The sequence below is a fragment of the Pelodiscus sinensis genome, chromosome 16 (assembly GCF_052426305.1).
Source record: "Pelodiscus sinensis isolate ZL-2025 chromosome 16, ASM5242630v1, whole genome shotgun sequence".
NCBI classification, from domain to species: domain Eukaryota; kingdom Metazoa; phylum Chordata; order Testudines; family Trionychidae; genus Pelodiscus; species Pelodiscus sinensis.
This window is the reverse complement of record NC_143067.1, coordinates 1489908-1513964: the sequence shown is the minus strand read 5'-3', so window position 1 is coordinate 1513964 and position 24057 is coordinate 1489908. Positions and strand designations below refer to the sequence as shown.

The following is a 24057-nucleotide window of genomic DNA, read 5'->3' as shown; positions in this document are numbered from 1 at the left end:
TGAGGGCCTGGAAGATGACACGGGCTGTACCCGTCTGAGGGGCGGCAGGAATGCTTCGCTGAGGGCCTGGAAGATGACACGGGCTGTACCCGTCTGAGGGGCGGCAGGAATGCTTCACTGAGGGCCTGGAAGATGACACGGGCTGTACCCGTCTGAGGGGCGGCAGGAATGCTTCACTGAGGGCCTGGAAGATGACACGGGCTGTACCCGTCTGAGGGGCGGCAGGAATGCTTCATTGAGGGCCTGGAAGATGACACGGGCTGTACCCGTCTGAGGGGCGGCAGGAATGCTTCGCTGAGGGCCTGGAAGATGACACGGGCTGTACCCGTCTGAGGGGCGGCAGGAATGCTTCGCTGAGGGCCTGGAAGATGACACGGGCTGTACCCGTCTGAGGGGCGGCAGGAATGCTTCGCTGAGGGCCTGGAAGATGACACGGGCTGTACCCGTCTGAGGGGCGGCAGGAATGCTTCGCTGAGGGCCTGGAAGATGACACGGGCTGTACCCGTCTGAGGGGCGGCAGGAATGCTTCGCTGAGGGCCTGGAAGATGACACAGGCTGTACCCGTCTGAGGGGCGGCAGGAATGCTTCATTGAGGGCCTGGAAGATGACACGGGCTGTACCCGTCTGAGGGCCTGGAAGATGACATGGGCTGTACCCGTCTGAGGGCCTGGAAGATGACACGGGCTGTACCCGTCTGAGGGCCTGGAAGATGACACGGGCTGTACCCGTCTGAGGGGCGGCAGGAATGCTTCGCTGAGGGCCTGGAAGATGACACGGGCTGTACCCGTCTGAGGGGCGGCAGGAATGCTTCGCTGAGGGCCTGGAAGATGACACGGGCTGTACCCGTCTGAGGGGCGGCAGGAATGCTTCGCTGAGGGCCTGTCCAGCCAGCCTCACGTCAGTCCTGGGCGCACAGGGGAGCGGTGTGAAAACCTGGGAAGGGCTGACAAGCGCAGCTTTGGAAGAGGGAGATCGGGGCAAGCGCTACCAGAGCGATTTCAGCGCCAACGCAGAGCAGGTTGACACGATGTGTTAGGACTCTCAATAAGCTTTGCCGCCATTTCTCACACGGTGCTAGTAAGGAATCAATGTCGTAGCAGGGGAGAGGGGAGGTTCTGTCACGGGTGGGAAGCTGGGGAAGAGACACGACTCCACAAACGAGCACAGCTCCGCACTCCTCACGAAGAGCCTACAAAAGCAAACAGCAGGCAGGCCGTGGAGAAAAGCAAGCCAGGGCAAGGGAGTCTTTACTTGTCAGTCTTCAGAGAGTCTGACGATAAGACGCCAACGGTTCAGGGTTATTTTAAAAGCAGCTTGATGATCTCCTTTTAATTACTTCAGCATTTCAGAATGAAAATTCCAAGGAGTCTTGGTACTCTGAGTTAGACATAAGCGCTACCTGGCGGGTTGGGATCTATCAGGCAAATGCCTCGTTAAACTTGTTTTGTAAAACAAGTTATTTATTTAAGAGCTAATTCAGGGGAGCAAAGAGTGAACACAAATGAGGCAGGTCTATTGATCTGAGAATGTTTGAAACTGAACTTAGTTGGTGCCCGTGAACTCAGAACAAGGCGCTAAACTGACCTAATGTCAGATTTCGCTCAGGCTCTGGACAAGGTGGGTGGGGCTGGCTCTGGGCCCCCTGGGAGGGGCTGGGAATCAGGCAGAGGGGGCAGCACTGGGGTAGCCTGCCTCACCCAGCCCTCAGTGCCACCCAGACCGCATCGCACAGGTCTCCAGCTGTTTCTGTGGTAGTGATGGCTGCCGGGAACCCCAGGCCCCTTTAAATCACTGGGCCCCAGGGCAGCTCCCCCCTTGTCCTCTCGTGGGCAGCACAGTCTGCGTGCATGCAATCTGGCACTCTCCGGCCCAGCTCATCAGGCACTATGCAACAGCCACGTTGGGGAACCTCGTCCCTACGACATGAGTTCAGTCTCACGGGCTAAGACTGGGGAAACAAAGGGTGTTCAAACTCCTCCCCGATCCCAAGTCCCAACCCCGCTCCAAGGCAGCTGGAACATTCGGCTGGGGTGAAAGGGCGAGTAGCACTCAGCCGCAAAGCACGGCCGCTGGGCTGGAGCCAGTGAGCCAGCAGGGTGCGGCTTGGCGTGGCCGGCGTGTGCTCTCCTGGTGCGGGGAGCTCAGGTGTGGGAGAGATGCCCATGGTACAGCCCAGGCACACAACACCGGGCGGGTTCGTGTGTGGTTTGAGGCTCGTCCCAGGAACTGCTCTGGTGGCCAGCGGGCAGAGACAGTGCACCACACACAGACCCCAGGCTGCTGCTGCCCAGCTTTGGGTGGGGGACCCGTGGAGAACCCCGTTGGGCAGGGCAGTTGGGGGGCAGAGAGCTCAATTGGGTAGGTCAATTGGGGGACAGAGGGTCCAGTTGGGCAGGGCAGTTGGGGGGCAGGGAGCTCAATTGGGTAGGTCAATTGGGGGACAGAGGGTCCGGTTGGGCAGGGCAGTTGGGGGGCAGAGGGCTCAATTGTGTAGGTAAATTGGGGGGCAGAGAGTCCAGTTGGGGGGGCAGAGGGTCCAGTTGGGCAGGGCAGTTGGGGGGCAGAGGGTCTGGTTGGGGGGGCAGGGCAGCTGGGGGGCAGAGGGTCCAGTTGGGCAGGGCAGTTGGGGGGCAGAGGGTCCAGGGGGGCAGGGCGGCTGGGGGGCAGAGGGTCCAGTTGGGCAGGGCAGTTGGGGGGCAGAGGGCCCGGGGGGCAGGGCGGCTGGGGGGCAGAGGGTCCAATTGGGCAGGGCAGTTGGGGGGCAGAGGGCCCGGGGGGCAGGGCGGCTGGGGGGCAGAGGGTCCAATTGGGCAGGGCAGTTGGGGGGCAGAGGGCCCGGGGGGCAGGGCGGCTGGGGGGCAGAGGGTCCAGTTGGGGGGCAGAGGGTCCAGGGGGGCAGGGCAGTTGGGGGGCAGAGGGCCCGGGGGCAGGGCGGCTGGGGGGCAGAGGGTCCAGTTGGGGGGCAGAGGGCCGGGCTGGGCAGGATGGTAAGAGGAAAGGGCAGGGGGGGCTCTGGCTCAGACAGGGCCCCCCCCCCGCAGCACTGGGAGGGGGATGGCGGAAGGGAGTCCTGGAACTGCCCCACCCTCCTGTCCTCTAAGGCCCCTCCCTTGAGCCCCGCCCCTTCACCGCTATGCCCCGCCCCTGACGCCATCCGATGCAACGTGCTTGGGTCAAAGGCGCACTTCCCGCCTCGTCAGCCATTGGCCGGCCTCTCAGCCAATCCGAAGAGGAGCACGACGCCCCGCCCACTGACTTCTCAGCCAGTAAGGGGGCGTCCATGGGACGTCCAGCTCGCCCCGCCCTCGGCCCCTCAGCCAATCCGGGTGCCCGCGGCTCGCCGCCCGCCTGTGCTTCTCCGAGGAGCGAGCTCCCGGGAGGCCGCTGGGCCGTGGCCATGCGGAGGGCGCTGGGGGCCGGGGCCGGGGCCGGGGCCGGGGCCGGGGCCGGGGCGCTGCTCGCGCAGGCGGCGGCGGGGCCGAGCGGGCGGGCGGGGCTCCGGCTCCTTGCCGAGGCGGGGTGGCGCAGGGCCGCGTTACTACGGCAACCAGGGGCCGGGGGCGGGGCGGCGCCGGCCGGAAGTGACGCCCCGGAAGGCGGGCGCCGCGGGAAGCACGTGGCGGCGCAGGCCGGCCCCGACGCGCCCGGCTTGCTGCCCATGGTGGAGGCGTTCTGCGGGCGCGCGGTGCACGTGGCCGAGGCCGACCTGGTGCAGAAGCTGCGCAGCTCGCGGCCCGCCCAGGAGAAGCGGCAGTGGGTGCAGGGCATCCTGGAGAGCATCCAGCGCTGCAGCCACGTGCTCGAGGTCTCCATCCCCGTGCGGCGCGACAGCGGCCACTGGGAGGTGGTGGAGGGCTGGCGGGCCCAGCACAGCCAGCACATGCTGCCCTGCAAAGGGGGTAAGGGCCCGCCGGACCGGCTGGTGCCTGTGGCCCTGGGAGCGGCACTAGGCCTGAGCGGATTCTTAGCGGTTCCTCGACTATCGATAGTCCCGGGGGCGGCGCTGGCAGCCAGTGCGCTCGCCCCCCCCCCAGGAGCCTCCTGATGCTGCGCTGCTGCCTTGGTACAGGGCAGTGCAGGGTGCCAGGCGGGAGCTGGTCCGTGCAGGGAGCCAGTTTAAAAACCAGCTCCCCTCGCGGGCCGGCTGCCTCTCACCTTGTGATACAGGGCAGTGCAGGGTGCCAGGCGGGAGCTGGTCCGTGCAGGGAGCCAGTTTAAAAACCAGCTCCCCTCGCGGGCCGGCTGCCTCTCACCTTGTGATACAGGGCAGCAGCCCCAGTCCAGGAGAGGGCTGAGCTGGACCTGGCATGAGCGAGAGCTGAGCTGGGCTGCCTGCCCACCTGGGTCCTAATACACTTTGAATGCAGAGCTGCTGCAGGGTGGGTCCTAGACCTGGTGTGAGCCAGGGCTGAGCCAGGCTGCTGGCCAGCCTGCTAAACAATTTACTGGCCAAGAGAAGGGGGGGGGGCAAATGTGTGTAGTCTGCAGCATTAACCTATCAGCTTTTGCTTATTGGTTAATCGACTCCACTGTTACATCCCTACCGAGTGGTGGCCAGTCTGAGCTAGTGACTAGGTGCTGCCACTGCAGAAAGTTTGGGCCCTTCTGAGTGTCCTTTGTGTCACTGGCTTGTAGGGACGTGAAAGGTTAACTGGTAAGCATCGCCCTTAACGGGTGGGGGGCGCAGGCGGGGCTGCTCCAGCCCAGCTATGGGAGGGGAGTGCTCTAGCCCACCTGAGGTGGAGCCGCCTGCCTTAATTGGGTAACTGGTTAAAGGTCACGGGTAGCCCGTTTACAGCCCTGCTGGCTTGGTGGCTCCGCAGATCGTCTTCATTTGTGTCTGCCTGTCCACAGGGGTTCGCTTCAGCGAGTCAATTAACATCGATGACATAAAAGCCCTGGCAGCCTTAATGACGTACAAATGTGCTGTGGTGGGTAAGTCATGAGAGCGGGGGCCCCCTGGGCTCTGCAGTGGGGCTTGGGCAGTGCCCTACCGCTCCCCCCCCCCCCCCCCCCGGGAGAGTCCGTTCAGTGCTCGGCCAAGGGGCTGCGCGTCATGTGAGAGGGTGGGCGCTGTTAGTGGTGCAGATTGCGTGGGGGGGCAGGACTCAAGAGCCTAAAGGCCCTTTGCTCTGAGTTTGCGTTGCCCCGGTACTCTTGAGTGGTGGGCTCAGGCTGTTTGGCTCCGGCTGGAGAGCTGCCGTGCTCTGAGGGGTAACGTGCACTGCCCTGTAGTGAAGTGGTTACGGAGCTTGCGCTACCCAAGGCAGTCTGGAGCCGTGTGAGTTGGCGTATCTCTGGGCATAAGGCTGGGATGATTTGCTTATGCTCCCTCTGCGTAACCGCTGCGTATCTAGAGAGCCTTTGTGCAGTTGCACATGCTGAGGGCTGTGATCACCCTGCCTAGAGGGCTGCTTGTCGGTGACTTAGCACTGGGCACAGCGGGCCGGCAGTCCCAGGCGTGCCCCAGATGTCCTGGCACCGGGGTTTCACTGAACTACGTTGTCTCCTGGGGTTGGTGCTGCTGGTGACGTTTGTGACTGGTGCAGGTGCACTAACCGTTCCGCTCAGGACCTGGTCCTTCCTGCCAGATGTAGTTCTGGAGGCCGCGAGTGGCTGCTCTGGTTACCAGCCATACTTGGCATGGTGTTAGCGCCCGTCTGGATCAAAGCCCCCCCAGGAGTCGGCTCAGCCCCTCGTCCCAGCCGCACGCGCTAGCAGAGAAGGCGTGCCTCTCGCTGACTGGCTGCCTGGCATCTTGCAGATGTTCCTTTTGGCGGCGCCATGGCTGGGGTGAAGATTGACCCGAAGAAGTATTCGGTGAGTCGGCCTTGTTCTCTTGTTCCTGCTCCGCTTGCCCGGGATTCTTGCAGCTGTTCCTCAGCGTGCCCAGCCCGAGGGGACACTGACAAGCAAGGCAGCGGCACTGGCGGCGCACAGCGTTCCCTCCAACCTTTTTCGTCCACGTGCAGAATACATGATTTGATGTGCACCGTCAGTGGAAACACAAACCTAACGGGCCGCACGAGCACCCTGCTCAGGGAAGCTGGTGCGGAGCGGCTCTCTGGGGGCTGTGAAAAGCAGGTTTATGGTTCAGCCGGGAGGTGACACAGCGCACGCGTGTGGAGTTGGGGCTGCCCCTGTAACGTGTATGGCAGCGGCTGGGTGCCATGCCTGGGGTGTTTGCATGTCTCTTGGGGCCCCCAGTACTGGCTGAATGTTGGTGTTCTTCCACAGGAAGGCGAGCTGGAGAAAATAACAAGGCAGTTCACAGTGGAAATAGCCAAGAAAGGATTTATAGGTGAGGGTGGCTCCTTCCCACATGTTCCTCCTGGGCGGGATGAAAACCAGCTGCTTTGCAAAGGAGCCAAGGGAACCGAGTGGCTAGGTGTGCTGAGGTCCCTGCGCCCCATAGTGATGGACGTTGCCTTGTGGTTTCCTGGTCTGGAGCCACGTGTGTTCACCTGGCTCGTCCTCAGACTGACCAACTGCCAGGCTAAGAGCCCAGCCTTTAGGTCTGTGTTTGTACAGCCCCACGCACCAGAGGTCTGTCCAGGGCCAGGCTCCTAGGCGCTCCAGCAGTACAGATAGCAGCAGATTCATGGCCTTTGTGTTCCACGCGATCCCCTGGGCGCGTGGGGAGTCTAAAGCTTTGTAGTTCCTCCTCCCTTTCATGTGACCTACCGCTCAAGGGGGAGTTGTGGCAACGCAGAGCTCTTGGCGGGTGAGGATTGGGAAGAGGCCTGGCAAAGCCCCCGGGCAGGGAAGCTGGGTGACCGGAGTGGGGAGGAAATGTCATGTTGCAGACGGGCCCTCGTTCGACTCAGCAGCCTGGGCTGAACTGGCCTTCGGCAGCCCAGGCAGGGTAACTCGTCTGGGCAGACTGAACGGGAAGGGCCCAGAACTGACAGCTCTGGTGCCCGGGCAGGGCCTGGAACGGATGTTGCTGCTCCAGACGTAAACACGGGGGAAAGGGAGATGTCCTGGATGGTCGACACCTACTCCCGCACGCTGGGCTACAAGGTAACGCTGGCGTTAGACCCCTGGAGACGGCGCGGCTTTGTGGGGGGCAGCCCGTTCCCCGGCTGGCTGGGTGGCCTGATGCGGAGCTCCGCCCGGCGTGGGGAAGGCGCTGAATGGCGGTGACAAGAAAACTGCTTTATTTTTCCAGGACTGGGCTGTGAGGGGCAAGGAAAGCCTAAGGCAGGACTGGGGAACCTCCGGCCCGGCCCCCGGCTTGCCTGGATCTGGCCCCTGGGGCTCGGGGCCCCCTAGCACTGGGGACCCTATGCTGGCGTTTCAACCCCCTGCCTCCCCACTGCAGGGATGGAGCACGCACAATCTACCAGACTGGGCCCCTCTAGGCTCTGGGGTGGGAGGGAAATGTGGGGAGCGTCTGTCTCCTCAGTCGGGGGCCACAGCGAGGGCTTTGGGTTTTGTTTCTCAATTGCTCGTGGTGCCCAATAGATTCCCACGTGGGCCAGTGGCCCTCAACCCAAAAACGGTCTGTCTCTGTTCTCCCCGCCCCCTCTGGTCCAGCTGGGCAGGACGAGGGCTTGAGAGTTGCTCTCTCCTTGGATGGCAGGATATCAACGCCCACGCCTGCGTGACAGGGAAGCCCATCAGTCAGGGTGGAATCCACGGGCGGGTGTCTGCCCCAGGCCGGGGCCTGCTGCACGGCATTGAGAACTACATCAACAGCGCCACGTATATGGACCTCATTGGCCTGAGCCCCGGCTTCCCCGGCAAGACCTTCGTGTTGCAGGTAAGCACTGGGCAGGGCTTGTTTCGTTGCTGCCATCTCGCTGGAGTCAGCGGCTTTGCTCCTCCTTCCTTGCAGACGCAGGTTACTTTGTCTTTCGGGTTCAGCTGCAGCCCTGTCTCCCAACCCCCCCTCGGCCGCTGAGAACACAGATGGGGAGACAGTTGGCCTCAACAGCTGACACCCTGCTGCTCTGTGAATTGTGCTGTGGGCTGGTGCAGCCTCCTGCGTTAGCCTAGGACCATCCCCAGTGCCGCTCGCGAGGCATTTAATACCTTGGAAACAAATCCTGTTGCAGGGACCCGTTGCCTGCTGATTTAGCGGCTGAAGCCAGATGCTCACAGTTCGGTGCCTGCAACTGTGCCCTGCTAGGTTCCCCTCTGAGGTACCGGCAGGAACAAGTAAGGCCCATGTCCGGCCCCAGATAGCAACCCCTAAAATCCAGAGCCCTGGTCACTTACGAGTAACGAGCAATGCCTGCGCTTCAGTAAATCCACTGAGACAGCCTCTCCTTCCTGCTCTCTCCAGCCCCGCAAACATGCTGCTTCATCCCTGACTGGTTTCCCCGGTGCCTCTGTCTGAAGGTGGGCTTTTGCCGTGCTCACCAGACAACTCGGCTCCTTGCGGCCCCGCGTCTCCTCCCTCCGCACCAGGGACGCGGCGGGCTTGTTGCTAGCGTCAGCAGCTCCGCTCCCTGGCAGCGAGCTGGGCTCTGGCTTGTCCGGTGCCTGGCCTTGTGGACTAGTGCAGAGAGCATGTGCTGTGCCCCTTGGAGGCCGGCTGCAGTGGAAGAGACGGCTACGGTAGGGCAGGGAGTTGGTGACTAAACACCAGGTGCCCGGCTACCGCAAAATAGAGACTGACCGAGTGAGATGGGTGAACTTTGCATCTTGGAGACCTCCCTGATTATGGAGCTGCGGAGTTTGAAACAAATGGGGGGGGGCTGGCGCTTCACGCTGGGCTCTCAGGCTCTCTGCAGACTTGGGAAGGCAGCGGTTGCAGACTGCAGGGCCTCAGACTGCATTAGTTCCACTCCACTCCTGTTCTCCAGCCAATCTGTGCGACCGTAAGGGCTACAGACAGCTGGGTTTTAAAGACGCTGCCATTGTGTGGGGAGAACTCCATGGAACTGGGGAGTCTGCGGTAGCCATTGAAATGGGTAAACGGTAAGCATGGGCTTATCGGTTACCCAAACGGCTATACGTGGCTCCCTGTCTGGCTCCCGGGGGGCCGGCTGCCACCTCGTGCTGCTGCCTCGGTGCCAGTGTAAAAAGCTGGCTCCTGATGCGCACTGTCTCCCAGAGAGCTGACTGCTGCCCGGACACTGACTGAGCTCGGATTCGGCGCTGTCTGCCCGGGCCATGGGCTTGGGGTGCTGCTGGGGTCCAGCTGCATGTTTAACCAACAGCCGAGGGAGGCGTGGCACGCCCTGCTGGGCGCCGGTGCGGAGATGCCCGGGCTGGCCCTTGGGCCATGTAGCATGGGGAAGTCCTGTTCCTACGTGGTCTCAGCCTGGTCTCCTTTGCGACCAGCGACTCGTGTCTGGCACTGCCGCCCTTTGCGCCAGTCTGTGGAAATATGGAGCTGCTGGCGTTTTTAGCAGCCACGTGGCTATGTGTGGGGGCAGGCAGGAGACGGTTACAAGCATGTCCCTGTGCGTACGGAGTCCCGCCCCCGTGCGGCTGCCTCTGCTAGAGAAGCAGCAGCATGTGGGAGACGGGGAGGGGGCTGGCTTAAAGGGATAGTGAGCCTTGGCTAATGCACGTTCTGGGCCGATGAAGCAGAGGAGGAGAGGCCCATGGCTGCTCTCTGAAAGCCCCTGACCCTGGCTTGCACCTGAGCTAGGATCCGGGGGCGAAGACCCGTCGGAAGAGGATGGGCTCTGCCATTACCTGCAATAATGCCTCCTCCCTCTGGGTTCCTGGAAGTTGAGAGGGCAGGCTCGAGAGAGTGAGAGCTCGAAGGTCTAGCCTGCCTGGGGAAGGCCCGTGGCAGGCGTTGGCCTGGCTGTTCTCTGGGTGCGTTACGTTGCACCCCCAGCTCCGGGGCAGGGAGCCAGCCAGCTGCAGCGCTGGGCTGCGTGGCTGTCCCTGTCACTGAGCAGCGCCAGGCTGGCTGCCCTGCAGCAGACTCCGGCTAGTGGTGCTCGTGGAGCCAGAGCGAGCAGTGACGCTGGGTCCCCAGCTCTAGACACGGCCCAGGGGCTCGGCTTCGTGGCTGTTTGGGTCCCCCCGTGGCAGCTCTCCCATCCCTCCTCTAGGGCTTTGGCAACGTGGGCTTCCACGCCATGCGGTACCTGCACCGCTACGGAGCACGCTGCGTGTGCGTCGGGGAGGTGGATGGTGCCATTTACAACCCCAGGGGGATCAATCCCACGGAGCTAGGAGACTACAAGCAGGTACGGCCACTGTGGTCCCGCTCGACGGGGCGGGGGCAGCCCGGTCCCAGACGCAGAAGAGAGGTGGGGCACTGCCGAACTGTGCTTGTCCCCCAGGAGCACGGCACCATCACCGGTTTCCCCAAAGCAGAGCCTTACGAAGGCTGCATCTTCGAGGTGCCTTGCGACATTCTCATCCCAGCGGCTGTTGAGAAGCAGCTGACGAAGGAGAACGCGCATCGGGTCAAAGCCAAGGTACAGCGTGCAAAGAGCAGCCCTGCCCATCCGGAGGCTGCTGCCCTGGCCCCGAGGAGCAGCGTTTGGCCCTCCGGACGTGTGTAAACGGCCCGGTTTAGACGCGCGCTGAGCCCAGTGTCCGGGGGCTCTGGACAGACTGGCTCGTGAGAGCACAGATAAGCATTCTCGCACGGGCGTCCTCGTGGGGCGGGGGCGAGTCGCTGCGGCGGCCTCCAGGCTCCGGTTGCCTTATGGAAACCTGGGTTTCAGGCTTATGGGGTGAGTCAGCCCCTCACGTCTCGCTGCAGCTGGGAGCAGGAGGGACTGTGCGTCTCCCAGCCAACTAACCCGCCCGGGGCAGGGGAAGGCCCCGGGAGCCACAGAGGGCGAAGGAGACGGAGACGGGCACAGGCACCAAAAGGGACACGGGGAAGCTGCTGGCCAAATCTCCCTGCGATCCCGGATGCAGGACGCCCTGGAGCCCGCGGTGGCAGCACGTACCCATGCTGCGGTGGAGCCCGCGGTGGCCGCTGCCAGCTGGGAAAGCTGCAGGAAATGGCCCTTCTGGGGAGGAGAGAGCAGGGCTGTGGCAAGTCTCCTGTTGCGACAGCAGCCCTGTGCCCACCTCCCGGCCGTTTGTGCTTCCAGATCATCGCCGAAGCCGCCAACGGCCCCACGACCCCGGCAGCCCACGAGATCTTCCTGGCGAGAAACATCCTCGTCATCCCGGTACGGCGGGCGCCTCCCTCCCCGGCCTGGCGGGATGGCCCAGCGGGCTCCCTCTCCCAGCATCGCTTTGCTGGAGCTGGCGGGCGGGCGAGGGCCAAGCGGGGCTGCGTGGGCGGTGCCCGCACTGTGGAGCTGCCCAGAGTCCAGGAGTGCGTGGGCTGCCTCTCTCCCTGTTGCACCGTCCCGCCACGCTGCCCCGAATAGTGCCCCAGGCACCCGAGGGCAGGGCCAGGCTCCTCGCTGTCAATCGCAGGGTTCTCCGCAGTCAGTCGTGGGGCCACCGGCACTCCCTTGCACCCGGCGGCGTGCCTGCCTTGTGCCCTTTTCCCACCGGCTCAGGCCCACTCCAGGGCTCACTCCTTGTCCCAGCGCCGCCCAGGGAAGTGGGACCCCACCCCACGCTTCCCCCCTCCCTCCCGTTTGGCTGAGAGACGCAGCTGGGCCCAGCGGGAAGGATGGCCGTGTCTGCCCCCAGCTGTGCTCCGAGCCTGTATTGCGAGGTTCCAGACCCCGTGCAGACGGCGCGGTGGCTGCCCTTTGACAGCGCTCCGGGGGCTGAGTCCCTCGTGGGGCCCAGAACGGACGTGGCCAGGAACCTGCCCCAGCGGCACCGCTCTGCCCAGCTCCATGGGAGCACGCCGGACACGCCCGCTCCTGCCCCCGGCCAGCTCTGCAGGGCCACAGCGCCCCCTCCTGCCCACCGCTGGAAGCAGCCTCCCGGGCTCTGATTCCTGCCTCGCAGTGGGCAAGGGCCCTAACGCCAGGGGCTGTGGGGAAGGGCTCTGCGCAGTCACAGGCTGGCCTGGAGCCCGCCTCTCCCCGCAGGACCTGTACGTGAACGCGGGCGGCGTGACCGTCTCCTTCTTCGAGTGGCTGAAGAACCTGAACCACGTCAGCTACGGGCGCCTCACCTTCAAGTACGAGCGGGACTCCAACTACCACCTGCTGATGTCTGTGCAGCAGAGCCTGGAGCGGACCTTCCGCAAGGGCAGCGGGGAGATCCCCATCATCCCCTCCCCCGAGTTCCAGGCCAGGGTGGCGGTAAGTGTGGCTGGGCAGGGGCAGGGCCTCCCTTCTGGGCATTGGCGTGGCAAAGGCCAAGGCAGCTCTGAGGGCTGCCCACATGGTGTCTAGCGGGGAGGAATGAACAGTGCACAACCCCCCCCCCCCCCCCCCCCCCCCCGAAGCAGGCTGCTGCACCTGGGGGGGACACGGAGCTGGCTCCATCTGCGGCCCTTTGCCCCGGATCGCTGGCGTGACAGGGCCCAGGCACGTGCTGAGCAGGCCAGAAGGGCGAGGGAGCAGGGGCAGGGCGGTGCCAGCTGCGGGCCCAGTGGGCAGCTCCCTTGGAGGGGAGCGGAGCGTCGGGGCCCTGCTGAGCTTCCCAGGCAGCCTGCGCTTTGGCCGGCGGCTGGGTCTGGAGGTTCCTGGGGCCGGGGCGAGAGCCCATGGTGCTGGCTGTGGCTGCACGGAGGCGGAGCCTTGGAGGGAGGGCCCAGCACCGAGAGCTCTGTGGAGCTCGGGTACCCAGGCTGGGCAGAGCCCAGGCCACAGTGATGTGTCCACCGGGGCAGCCCAGCGGCCTGCAGCCCCATCCACGGAGCAGGAGGCGGGCAGGCCGCCGGGCTGTGCCAGGCTCGATGCTGGGGGGGGGGGGGGCAGCGCTGCCCCCTCGTGCCCACAAGGGATTCATTGGTTCCCCCTTGCAGGGGGCCTCCGAGAAGGACATCGTGCACTCGGGCCTGGCCTACACGATGGACCGCTCGGCCCAGGTAGGTGCCTCTGTCCCCAGGCGGCGTGTGCCACCGGGTCCCTCTCCCTGTCTGCTGCACCCAGGGGCGCCCGCAGGGAGGGCCTGGACTAAGCGGCTCGGACTGACCCCGGGCCCTGCTCAGAGCGTGCCCGGGGGGGCGCCAGAGAACGGCTGGCCTTGGGCGCTCCCAGCCAGCCCTCTGCAGCTTGGGCCCCTCTGGCCACGTGCTTCCCAGGGCTGCTCGGGTGAGTGAGGCCTGCTGGCGTCAGCCCCTCCCAGGGCCCTGGCACGGCCTCCCTGCTGTGCCCAGACGGGGAGTCGAGACTGACGCCTGGCGCTGCTGGTGGAGAGGCTGCAGGCCCTCCCAGTGTCCGGGCCCCAGGGGCAGCCCTGAGCCTCCCCGCTTCCCAGCCCGGCTTCCGCCAGGCTCACCCGTGGCCTGCGCTGTCTGTTTGCTAGCAAATCATGGAGATGGCCTCGCGCTACGGCCTGGGCTTGGACCAGAGGACGGCCGCCTACCTGTGCGCCATCGAGAAGGTGTTCCGGGTGTACAGCGAGGCTGGGTTTGCGTACTGACAGCTGTGCCGCCCCGCCCCGGAGAGACCCTCGCGGGGGCAGGGCATCCTCTGGACGTGCCCGCCTTCTGCCTGAGTGCCGCCGTGGCAGCGCCCCCCCGCTGGGGGCTCAGCATTTGCTCCGTGGCAGCGCCAGGGCCGAGTCTAGAGCGGGCGGGATGATGCTGTAGCACTGCGCCCCAGGGAACTCCAGGCATCCGGACTGGGCCCTGGAGCCGGCCGCAGCTCGCCGGCCTCCCCTCCCGCTCCGCCCGCTCCTGAGTGCTGTGAGCGCTAGTCACGCTCCTGCTGGCGCAGCCCCTCGGCAGACGGGCACTGGCTGGGAAATCCGGCGAGCAGGCCAGCACGGGGTGAGCTGGGCAGGGGGCTGCAGGCCCTGGTGCGGGTGGGCTTGGGGCTGTGCAGCAGGGCCTGGGCGCGTGGCGGAAGCGGGTGGGGCCTTTGAACCAGCTGGTGCTTGCTTGTCAGAAGTAAAGTTCTGCCTTTGCGGAGGAGCCGTGTGGCCGCGTCCGGGGGTTGCAGCCAGGGTGGGCGGGAGCAGCCAGCCCGGCGGCAGAGAGGCAGCGGTGAGAAGCGCGCCAGGCAGAGCGCCAGGCAGAGCGCCAGCCCCCGGCCCAGCTCCGCCGTAGCTAGCGGCCCGGTGAGACTCCGCTGCTCCTGGGGGTGTAGCCGAGAACCTGACTCCAGCCACCGTTCCCTTTCTGCCCCACCCCTTCCTGGCCCCCAGAAACCCTCCTGGGCCTGGCCCTGCCTGGCCCCTCTGCTCCGGCTGCTGTTGCGGGGCCGGGAAGGGCCTTGGCTGTTAGCTGCTGTGCCATGCACGCTGGGCCAGAGGCAGGTTTCTCCCATGTGCTGGCTGCTGTCCAGGCCCGAGGGAGCCCTGATCCTTGTGGGGCAGGGCTGTGCACTGAGGCTTGCCCCAGCAGGCACTGGGCCTCCCTGCTGCTGCTCACCCAGGGACTGCAAGGGCGACTTACTACCCCCTGGGGGCACAGGGCCGCGGTAAGCCATGGGGCTGCAGGGGGTCACACCAGGGCTTGGGGTCTAAGGCAGCGAAGAGAGCTGGGTATGGCCCCGTGGGGATGTGGCCCCTACTTGCCCTGGGGCGGGGTAAGTGGCTGGGGGCCCGGCTGCCCCAGGGCCCGGGCAGTGCCCCCTAGCCTAGGAACAAGAGGTCGCGGCAGCTACTGACAGGAGCTGGCTTTATTCACGGGCAGGGCAGCTGTGTCACTGGCAGCTGCCCTGAGAGCACACGGGGGGGGGGGGTCCATGCCACGTCACAACACAGCACTGGGGACGAGCTGAGCGCACACACACGACAGCTGGGGCTGGGGCGGGGGCGGCTCACAAGGGCAGAACCGATCCCTCATATCAAAAGTTTCCAGCCGGGGCGCAGCGCCGCGAGGCGCATGCAAGCAAATGTACAGCGGCCCTGGGGCCAGGCCGCGCCCCAGCCGGTCCCGGGCCAGGCCGGCTTAGCGCGCTGGGAGGGACGCAGGGCGCTAAGCCGGGCCTGGCCGCCCCGCCGGCTACAGGACACGAGACAGCAACACGGCTCCAGCCAGGTCCCTGGGAGCAGGAAGAACTTGTGACTTCACGGGGCGGGGTCCTGTCCGTCACCCCTGCGCTGGCACAGGCCTGGGGGAGGCCAGGGAGGGGCACGAGGGGTATTGTCATTGTGCTGCTGGTGGAGGTGGTGGGGCAGGCACGGCCACTATGCCTCCGGCTCGTACTCCTGATAGTCCTGCGGAGAAGAGAGCGCCCGGCGTGAGCCCCTGCCAGGGCGCCTGCGCCGCGCCGCGGGGAGCCAGCTGCAGCCCAGCCCAGCTCAGCACCAGGGACAGCAGCCTCGGGGCACTGGGCCCTGGAAGCCCCGGCCAGGCTCTTTGGGTGAGGAACCCACCTGCCCCGCCCTGGCTCCCTGGGCACAACCCCCCAGTGCAGGGAGCTGGCCCCTAGGCAGAAAGGCTGCAGCTGCTGGAGCCAGGGTGGGGGGCACCCGTGTGGGAGCGAGAGCTGGGTCCTGGTGGCTGGGGCTGTGAGCCAGGCAGACTGGGCCCCTGGGCTCCCCTTTCCCCCTGGACATACCTGGGGGGGCTCCTCGTAGGCCTCACCCTCTGGCTCCAGCAGAGGCTCTGTCAGCGGTTCCTCCCCTGCCTCCTGCCCGACCTCCTCGGGCTGTGGGGAGAGGGAGGGGGTCAGCACAAGGCCAGCCTGGGCCCCTGGCTGTGCAGAAAATGGGCTGCGCGCCCCCCCCCCCCCGGGCACCAGTGCACAGCACCGAGGGGCTGGCTGCAGTTCGGCTGGTGCTTGTAACTCCAGTGTGGGGCAGACTTCACCCTGGCAGTGCCCCCGCCCCACTGCCCCTGGCAGTGCCCCTCGCCCCCGCCCCGCTGCCCCTGGCAGTGCCCCTCGCCCCGCTGCCCCTGGCAGTGCCCCCCGCCCCGCTGCCCCTGGCAGTGCCCCTCGCCCCCGCCCCGCTGCCCCTGGCAGTGCCCCCCGCCCCGCTGCCCCTGGCAGTGCCCCTCGCCCCTGCCCCACTGCCCCTGGCAGTGCCCCTCGCCCCACTGCCCCTGGCAGTGCCCCTCGCCCCCGCCCCGCAGCCCCTGGCAGTGCCCCTCGCCCCCGCCCTGCTGCCCCTGGCAGTGCCCCTCGCCCCCGCCCCGCTGCCCCTGAGCAGGGTGAGCAGAAGCACTGGCCTGGTTTTGCTTGCCAGCAGCCCCCCCCAGCCCTGAGCTTTGCTGCCAGAGGGCTCTGGGTCCTGCCCACTGCCACAGGAGGGGGCAGCTGCTGGGTTCCTGATGCAGAGATGGGTGGGGGAGCCAGGCTGGGCTCTCTGCTCTGGCCTGGGCAGTGCTGCTCACAACCTGGTCTTGCTGAATTGCAACAGGCCCTGTCCAGAGCCCCCACCTACCCCCTCAGGCTCCCTGCAGCCCCTGCCCTCGGCCTGGCACAGTCCCGGCCTCCCCTCAGTGTGGGGGAAGGGGACTGTCTGCCTGCCTTGACCTCATTGCTTCAGCTCCTGCTATTTTGGGATAAGCTGGTTTGTCGTGGCAGCTCGGCTTGCAAAGGCTGCAGCTGCCGGGCACCTCACAGCTCTAGTGAGAACAGCAGTGCACATCCCTGCACGGGCTTGTCCGCCCACGCTGCACACAGCCACGCGGACCCACGCATGTCCCTGCACACATACACATGGCCACGCACGGCCTTGTACACCTACGCACGGCCTTGTACTCCCACGCATGGCCTTGCACACGTACACATGGCCACGCACGGCCTTGTACACCTATGCACGGCCTTGCACACGTACATATGGCCACGCACGACCTTGTACACCTATGCACGGCCTTGCACACGTACACATGGCCACGCACGGCCTTGTACACCCACGCATGGCCTTGCACACGTACACATGGCCATGCACGGCCTTGTACACCCACGCATGGCCTTGCACACGTACACATGGCCACGCACGGCCTTGTACACCCACGCATGGCCTTGCACACGTACACATGGCCACGCACGGCCTTGTACACCCACGCACGGCCTTGCACACGTACACATGGCCACGCACGGCCTTGTACACCCACGCACGGCCTTGCACACGTACACATGGCCATGCACGGCCTTGTACACCCACGCACGGCCTTGCACACGTACACATGGCCATGCACGGCCTTGTACACCCAGGCACATCCCAGTACACACATGCCCAGCTACATCCATTCACACACCTGATTCCACCCACCTGTGCACATCTCAGTGCACCCGCCTAGCGGGAAGGGGGCAGTGAGGGGTCAGAGCTGGACCCAGGAAGGATGGGTACAGACAGCCCCCAGGGGAAGCTGGTAACGATGGGCCAGACTAGGAGCCCTTAAGAAGCAGGGGGCTGGTGCTGAGCCCCTTGGAGAAGGGGAGGCCCCAATGTGGTCAGGGGCTGCAGGGGTCCCTGGACCGGAGTCATGGGAGCAGGGGAATTCCTGCAGTTCTGTCCCAGGAGCAGGGCATACCGGAGCTTGGGAGATGATTCTTGGGTGGGCAGGAGAGGGGAAACTGAGGCAGATGTGGGCAGGGCCTGACAGGCAGCCTGGGGAAGTCAGCCCAGAGCATGGGAGAGGCTGCTGCTGCAGGGGCGCTCACCTTCAGGTCCGTGGGGAACTCCTCCTTCTTCACCAGGCCCGTGGCCGCCGCGATGTTCCCTGCCCCTGACATGACAGCGCCTCCCAGCTGGGACGCCTGCTCCTTGGTCTTCTCAGCCACTGGAAGAGCCAGGCACCACTGCTGTGCTCTCACCACTAGCCCTCACTGCCACGCTGTGCCCAGCCAGCCCTGGGGGCTTGGGCGCCTCCCCTCCCCCCACATGCTCAGGCGGGCAGGCTCGCCTCCCCCCAACATGGCCAGGCTGGGCCCAGCCAACCCTGGGGGGGGGGGGCTCTGGCACCTGCCCCCACACGCCCTAGGGGCAGAATCGCCCCTCCCCCATGTGGCCAGGCCTGGGCCAGGCGCCTCACAGCTGGGTTTCAAGTGTGGCCCATTACATAAGGGGCTTTAGGCCAGTGACATCACAGCCCCGTTTAGCCTGAGCTCGTTAGCACAGCCCCCCCCCCCCCGGGTGCTGGCCCAGGGAGCGGCAGCGGGTACCTGAGGTGACGCCTTGCACCACGCCTTGGGTTTTGCTTCCTAGAGAGAGCGAGAGAGAGACGGGTGAGAGGGGCCGGTGCCCTGGGCTGCCCGGGCAGGGGGGTGGGATGAAACCAGCTGCCTGGCTCTGCTGATGCCCTTCCTCCTGGGCCTGCCCCATGCAATCCCAGCCCGCATCTCCATGCCCCCAATGTGCCCCCCTTGCCTCTCCCCAGCCTTCAGGTGCCTCTGGGGGCACACGCCCTGCTGCCCACTGCAGGCAGCGGCTGTGCAGGGGGAGCCCTGTGGGGGGCAGGGAGGGGCTGTCTCTGGATACTGCTCACCCGGCTCCCTGCGCTGGCTGGGCTGGGGGGCAGGAAGGTTTGGGGTCTGGGGCCCCTCTGGATGGGTGGGCCCAGGCATTCACAGAAGCCTGTTTTTCCCCAGCCAAGAATGGGATCAGGGCCAAAGCAGTACCCAGGGAGCCCGCTGGGCCAGACCCGCCCCTTGCTGGGCCGAGGAGCCAAGGGGGGAGGGTACTGGCTGGCCCAGGCCAGGGAAGGCAGGCAGGGCTGAGCGGCTCCCCGGGCTGGGCATACCGGCTGTGGCTGCTGGCGCCTGTACGTTGCAGGAGGCTGGCTCGGCGCAGTGACGCTGGGCGTGTTGTGTTCACACCTGCCCCGTGGACCCTGGGGGAGGGGGCTCTGAGATAAGCTATGGGCACCACTGCTCTGGCCAGGCCCCTGGGCTGAGGGCAGTTTCTGGGCAGAGATCTGTCCAGACAGCCCAAGCCCCGGTGTGGGGCTGAGCTGGGCAGCACCCCGCGGTGAGACAGGCCCCTACAGCGCCTCCCAGAGCAGCTGGGCTTTCCAGTGTGAGGAAGCCAGAGCCGCAGGTTACAGGTTTGCTGTGAAACTGACTCCAGAACCCGGGGGGGCAAGGTGAGTGCGCCCCCACCTGCGCAGCCCAGACTCCGCCCAGCATGGCTGCTTGCAGGGTGGCAGCTGGTGCCTGCGGTGGGATTCTGCTAGCGCAGTGAGGAGAACCCTGGCAGAATCGGGCAGGCCAGGCAGTGCCCAGGGGCTGGGCTGGCTGGGCAGAGGCTGCCCTCCCAAAAGTAGGACCAGGAGGTGACAGGACTCGGGCCTGCAGCCCTGGGTGGCAGCTGTGCTGCAACTCACTGCCACATGTGGACCACATGGCTGAACTGGGCCTGGCTGATGCATCCACCCAAGGCTCCTGCTGCTGGGCTGCAGGAGAGTCGGAAGACCAGCCCCCGAGCCCCGGGGCAGCTCTGGGACAGACCAGCCAAGCCCTGGCTTTGCCATGTCACATGGAGCAGAAACGGCCCTTGGCTCCCTGCGCTAGCGCCATTTGCACATCCAGCACCCCGGGCTCGTCAGCTTCCCCAGGCCAGGCCCCGGGGAAGAGGGGCCAATGGGCAGCGGGGTCCCTGGGCCAGAGGGGCGAGACCCGAGCTGTGAAATGGGAACTGCCCCGACCAGCAGTTCAAAGGCCCCGCTCTGAGCCGCCCACCCCCACATCCCCTGGCGCGGTGCCCTTGGCCAGGCCCTGAGCGTGGGTCGCAGGAGGGGAGGGCTGTGCTGGCTGCCGGTCCCCTTCTGCTGCTGGGTCTTGGAGGCCCCAGCGCTGTGGGGCTGGCCAGCCCCCTGGGCCTGGCATGCTGCAAGGCCCCCTGAGCTGGGGACGGGGGCTCCCCCACTTCTGCGCCCTTGGTGGCTCTCCCGGAGAGAGGAGGAGTGGGGGCCAGGCAGCGGTTTGTTCATCTCCCCTCCAGCGCTGCTCAGGGGCCTGCCTGGCCCCTCACCTCCACGCAGGGACTGGGCCTAGGTCGAGGGGCCAGGCCATGGTGGGGCAGGTGCCTGCAAGCCGACCCCCCCGGGGGCAGCCTGCCCTGGGCAAGCTCGTCCCCCAGCTCCAGGTGAACTTCTGCAAGCAGAGCCCAGGCGGGGGGCTTGGGGCACATGGCACCCTCAGCCCCTCCCAGCAGGGACTGACCCAGGACTGTCTGTGCAGGGCGGGCGGGGCCCGGGCGGGCCCCCGGCAGGGTCTGGGAGAGCCCCGCTCATCTCTGGCAGAGCCGCCCCGCCAGGGACATTGCCTGGCCCGCCCCAAGGCTGCGGTTGCCAGGAAGGGGAATTGTGGCCCCACATGGGAGCTGGGGCTGAGCCAGGGGCGTCAGCTGGGCCCTGCCTGGCTCACGCTGACGTCAGTGCTTAACGGGTCGCACCACGGCGCCTCCCCCAGCACCGGCACCCCCTCCCCCCGTGCCCCCCCCAGCACCGGCACCCCCTCCCCCCAGTGCCCCTCCTCCCAGTGCCCCCCTCAGCACCAGCACCCCCTCCCCCCAATGCCTCCCTCAGCACCAGCACCCCCTCCCCCCGTGCCCCCCTCAGCACCGGCACCCCCTCCCCCCAATGCCTCCCTCAGCACCGGCACCCCCTCCCCCCAGTGCCCCTCCTCCCAATGCCCCCCTCAGCACCGGCACCCCCTCCCCCAGTACCCCCCTCAGCACCAGCACCCCCTCCCCCCAATGCCCCTCCTCCCAATGCCCCCCTCAGCACCAGCACCCCCTCCCCCCAATGCCCCTCCTCCCAATGCCCCCCTCAGCACCGGCACCCCCTCCCCCCAATGCCCCTCCCCCCAATGCCTCCCCCAGCACCGGCACCCCCTCCCCCCAGTGCCCCCCCAGCACCGGCACCCCCTCCCCCCAGTGCCCCCCCCCAGCACCGGCACCCCCTCCCCCCGTGCCCCCCTCAGCACCAGCACCCCCTCCCCCCAATGCCTCCCTCAGCACCAGCACCCCCTCACCCCAGTGCCCCTCCTCCCAATGCCCCCCTCAGCACCAGCACCCCCTCCCCCCAGTACCCCTCCTCCCAATGCCCCCCTCAGCACCAGCACCCCCTCCCCCCAGTGCCCCCCTCAGCACCGGCACCCCCTCCCCCCAATGCCTCCCTCAGCACCAGCACCCCCTCACCCCAGTGCCCCTCCTCCCAATGCCCCCCTCAGCACCAGCACCCCCTCCCCCCGTGCCCCCCTCAGCACCGGCACCCCCTCCCCCCAGTGCCCCCCTCAGCACCGGCACCCCCTCCCCCCAGTGCCCCTCCTCCCAATGCCCCCCTCAGCACCAGCACCCCCTTCCCCCAGTACCCCTCTCAGCACCAGCACCCCCTCCCCCAGTGCCCCTCTCAGCACCAGCACCCCCTCCCCCAGTGCCCCTGCTCCCAACACCCCCCTCAGCACCAGCACCCCCTCCCCCCAGTGCCCCTCCTCCCAATTCCCCCTCAGCACCAGCACCCCCTCCCCCCAGTACCCCTCTCAGCACCAGCACCCCCTCCCCCCAGTGCCCCTCTCAGCACCAGCACCCCCTCCCCCCAGTGCCCCTCCTCCCAACACCCCCCTCAGCACCAGCACCCCCTCCTCACAGCGCCCCTTCCCCCAGTGCCCCTCTCAGCGCCAGCACCCCCTCCTCCCAGGATCCCCCTCAACACCAGCATCCCCTCCTCACAGCATCCCTCTCCCAGCACCAGCACCCCCTCCCCCAGCACCAGCACCCCCTCCCCCCCAGCGCCTCCCTCAGCACCAGCACCCTCTCCCCGAGCACCCCAACCCTCTCCCCACAGTGCCCCCTCTGGGCCAGGAGCCCCCAGCATCCCTCCCCCTCCCCCCAGCGCCCCCTGCTGTCCCGCTGGGCCTTCGCCAACGTGGCTCCTGCATCTCGCGTTCTGTGCAGACGTGGCTCCAGTGGGGCGGGGGTCAGGGACCCAGAAGCTGTTTGGGGAGACAGACTGAACGGCGGGGGGCAGGCGGCTCCCACCCAGGCCTCTGGCCTGCAGCGCCTAGTGACCAAGCAGGCGGGACACACAAGGGCGTGGCGGGAGCTCCGAGCAGGCGCCGTCCGGCAGGCAGCCCTGGTGCTGTTCGGTGTCCTGCCTTTGCCGTGCCGCTGAGGTTGTAGCCGAGAACCAGCTGGGCAAGGCTGGAGCTGCTGGGGTTTGCCAAGGCAGCACAAAGGTGGCAGTGAGGAGCCGGGGGAGGGGCTGGCGCACGGACTCTGTGCCGCCCCCAGCAGCCAGGAGAGCACATCCCCCCCCCAGCAGCCAGGAGAGCACATCCCCCCCCAGCAGCCAGGAGAGCACATCCCCCCCCAGCAGCCAGGAGAGCACATCCCCTGCATACGGACCAGGCACCCACAAAGGTCCCCAGCCGTGCTCGCAAGGGGGAGCCAAGCCAGGGCCTCCAACCACTGAGCTGCCCAGGGCGGGGGGGAGCACCGGGCATTAATGTGGCTGGTGGTCAGTGGCCAGCGGCAGGGCCTGGAACCCCTGGCTCCCACCGGGGCGCTGAGCCTTGTCGGGCACCACCAGCTCCGGGCTCAGCCTGGCCTGCTGCCCCAGCTCCTGTCAGTGCCAGGGTCTGGGCATAGGCACGGAGCCTGCCTAGGGTTGTGCACAGCCTTGGGTGGCACCCTAGCCTGGCGCACTTACCCACAGAGAGCACCCCCCTTCACCCCCCACTTACCCACAACAAGCACCCCTCCCTCCAGCCCCCCACTTACCCACACCGAGCACCCCCCTCCAGCCCCCCGCTTACCCACACCGAGCACCCCCCCTCTAGCACCCCGCTTACCCACAGAGAGCACCCCCTCCAGCCCCCCCGCTTACCCACACCGAGCACCCCCCTCCAGCCCCCCGCTTACCCATGTAGAGCACCCCCCTCCAACCCTCCCGCTTACCCACACCGAGCACCCATCCCTCCAGCCCCCCGCTTACCCACACCGAGCACCCCCCTCCAGCCCCCCGCTTACCCACAGAGAGTACCCCCTCCAGCCCCCCCGCTTACCCACACCGAGCACCCCCCTCCAGCCCCCCGCTTACCCACACCGAGCACCCCCCTCCAGCCCCCCGCTTACCCACACCGAGCACCCCCCTCCAGCCCCCCGCTTACCCACACCGAGCACCCCCCTCCAGCGCCCCGCTTACCCACACCGAGCACCCCCCTCCAGCCCCCCGCTTACCCATGTAGAGCACCCCCCCTCCAGCACCCACACCGAGCACCCCCTCCAGCCCCCCGCTTACCCACACCGAGCACCCCCCTCCAGCGCCCCGCTTACCCACACCGAGCACCCCCTCCAGCCCCCCGCTTACCCACACCGAGCACCCCCTCCAGCCCCCCGCTTACCCACACCGAGCACCCCCCCTCCAGCCCTCCGCTTACCCATGTAGAGCACCCCCTCCTTGGTCTTCTCCGCAGCCTCCGCCACCCCCTGCTTGGTCTTCTCGGCGGCTGCGACCACCCCGTCCCTGGCCCTGGACAAGCCCTTCATAATCGCGTCCATGGCGGCGGCTCTGCGGAGACAGACCCGCAAGATGGCTCCGGAGCCCCCGGGGCGCCCCCCGCCCCGGCACATCTGTCCCCCCCCCCGCCCCGGCACATCTGTGTCCCCTCCTCCCGCGGCGCAGGTGCCGACTCCTCCCTGCGGCCCCCCCCCCCCCGCACGGCTGGGTCGTTTGGTGCCGCTCGGGAGGGGGGGGCTCGGTGCGACCCCCCCCGGCGCGGTTCCGAGCCCAGCGCCCCAGATTCCGCCCCCCCCGGTGCTCCGGTCCCGCCTGGGCGGCTCCGTGCCCTTGAAAGGCAGGAGGGATGCGGGGGGGTGCGGGCCCGAACCCGGCCCCCGCAGGCAGGCGGAGAGGGGACAGCCCGGGCCGCTCACCTGCGATCGGCGCTAGCTGGCTCGGGCGGCGCGGGGGGCTCAGCTCATGCCGGGCGGGGCTCAGCGCGGCTCTGCCATGAGCGCTGCGCCCGCTGAATATCGCGCTGCGCCGCGCCCCTGCCGCGAGGGGATTTCATCAGCGGCGCGCAGGCTGCGCCGCCCCTCCCGGCTGCCCGGATGAGCGCGCCTGGCCCCTGCAAGCTCCTCGGCGGGGGGGCTGCCCCTCACCCTCACCGTGCGGGGGGGCAGGGACCCTCCCCGAGTCTCCAG

The 24057-nt window shown here is 67.1% G+C and overlaps 2 protein-coding genes across 5 annotated transcripts; one reads left to right on the top strand and one right to left on the bottom strand.

The window, feature by feature from the left end:
* The first annotated feature begins 3323 nt into the window (after positions 1 to 3323).
* Positions 3324 to 13806, top strand: LOC102449651 (glutamate dehydrogenase, mitochondrial). 4 transcript variants are annotated; one of them, XM_075900710.2, is made up of 12 exons: positions 3330 to 3899; positions 4855 to 4935; positions 5765 to 5820; positions 6238 to 6301; positions 6929 to 7023; positions 7586 to 7765; positions 10023 to 10160; positions 10257 to 10394; positions 11025 to 11105; positions 11931 to 12146; positions 12815 to 12877; positions 13318 to 13806. In XM_075900710.2, exons 1-12 carry the CDS (start codon positions 3398 to 3400, stop codon positions 13432 to 13434), a joined length of 1731 nt encoding a protein of 576 aa, XP_075756825.2. In that variant the 5' UTR covers positions 3330 to 3397; the 3' UTR covers positions 13435 to 13806. The 4 variants fall into 4 exon arrangements, with proteins under 4 accessions (XP_075756826.2, XP_075756828.2, XP_075756827.2 ...); XM_075900711.2 differs by lacking the exon at positions 10023 to 10160 and having other exon boundaries at positions 3324 to 3899; XM_075900712.2 differs by lacking the exon at positions 10257 to 10394 and having other exon boundaries at positions 3327 to 3899.
* A 462-nt stretch (positions 13807 to 14268) lies between these two features.
* SNCB (synuclein beta) lies at positions 14269 to 23926 on the bottom strand. Its single transcript, XM_075900716.2, has 6 exons — positions 23788 to 23926; positions 23292 to 23422; positions 18075 to 18113; positions 17574 to 17692; positions 15522 to 15611; positions 14269 to 15177 (listed from the first exon to the last, which is right to left on the bottom strand). The coding sequence occupies exons 2-6, from the start codon at positions 23410 to 23412 to the stop codon at positions 15148 to 15150; spliced, it is 399 nt and encodes a 132-aa protein (XP_075756831.1). The 5' UTR covers positions 23413 to 23422; positions 23788 to 23926; the 3' UTR covers positions 14269 to 15147.
* Between the last annotated feature and the right edge of the window lie 131 nt (positions 23927 to 24057).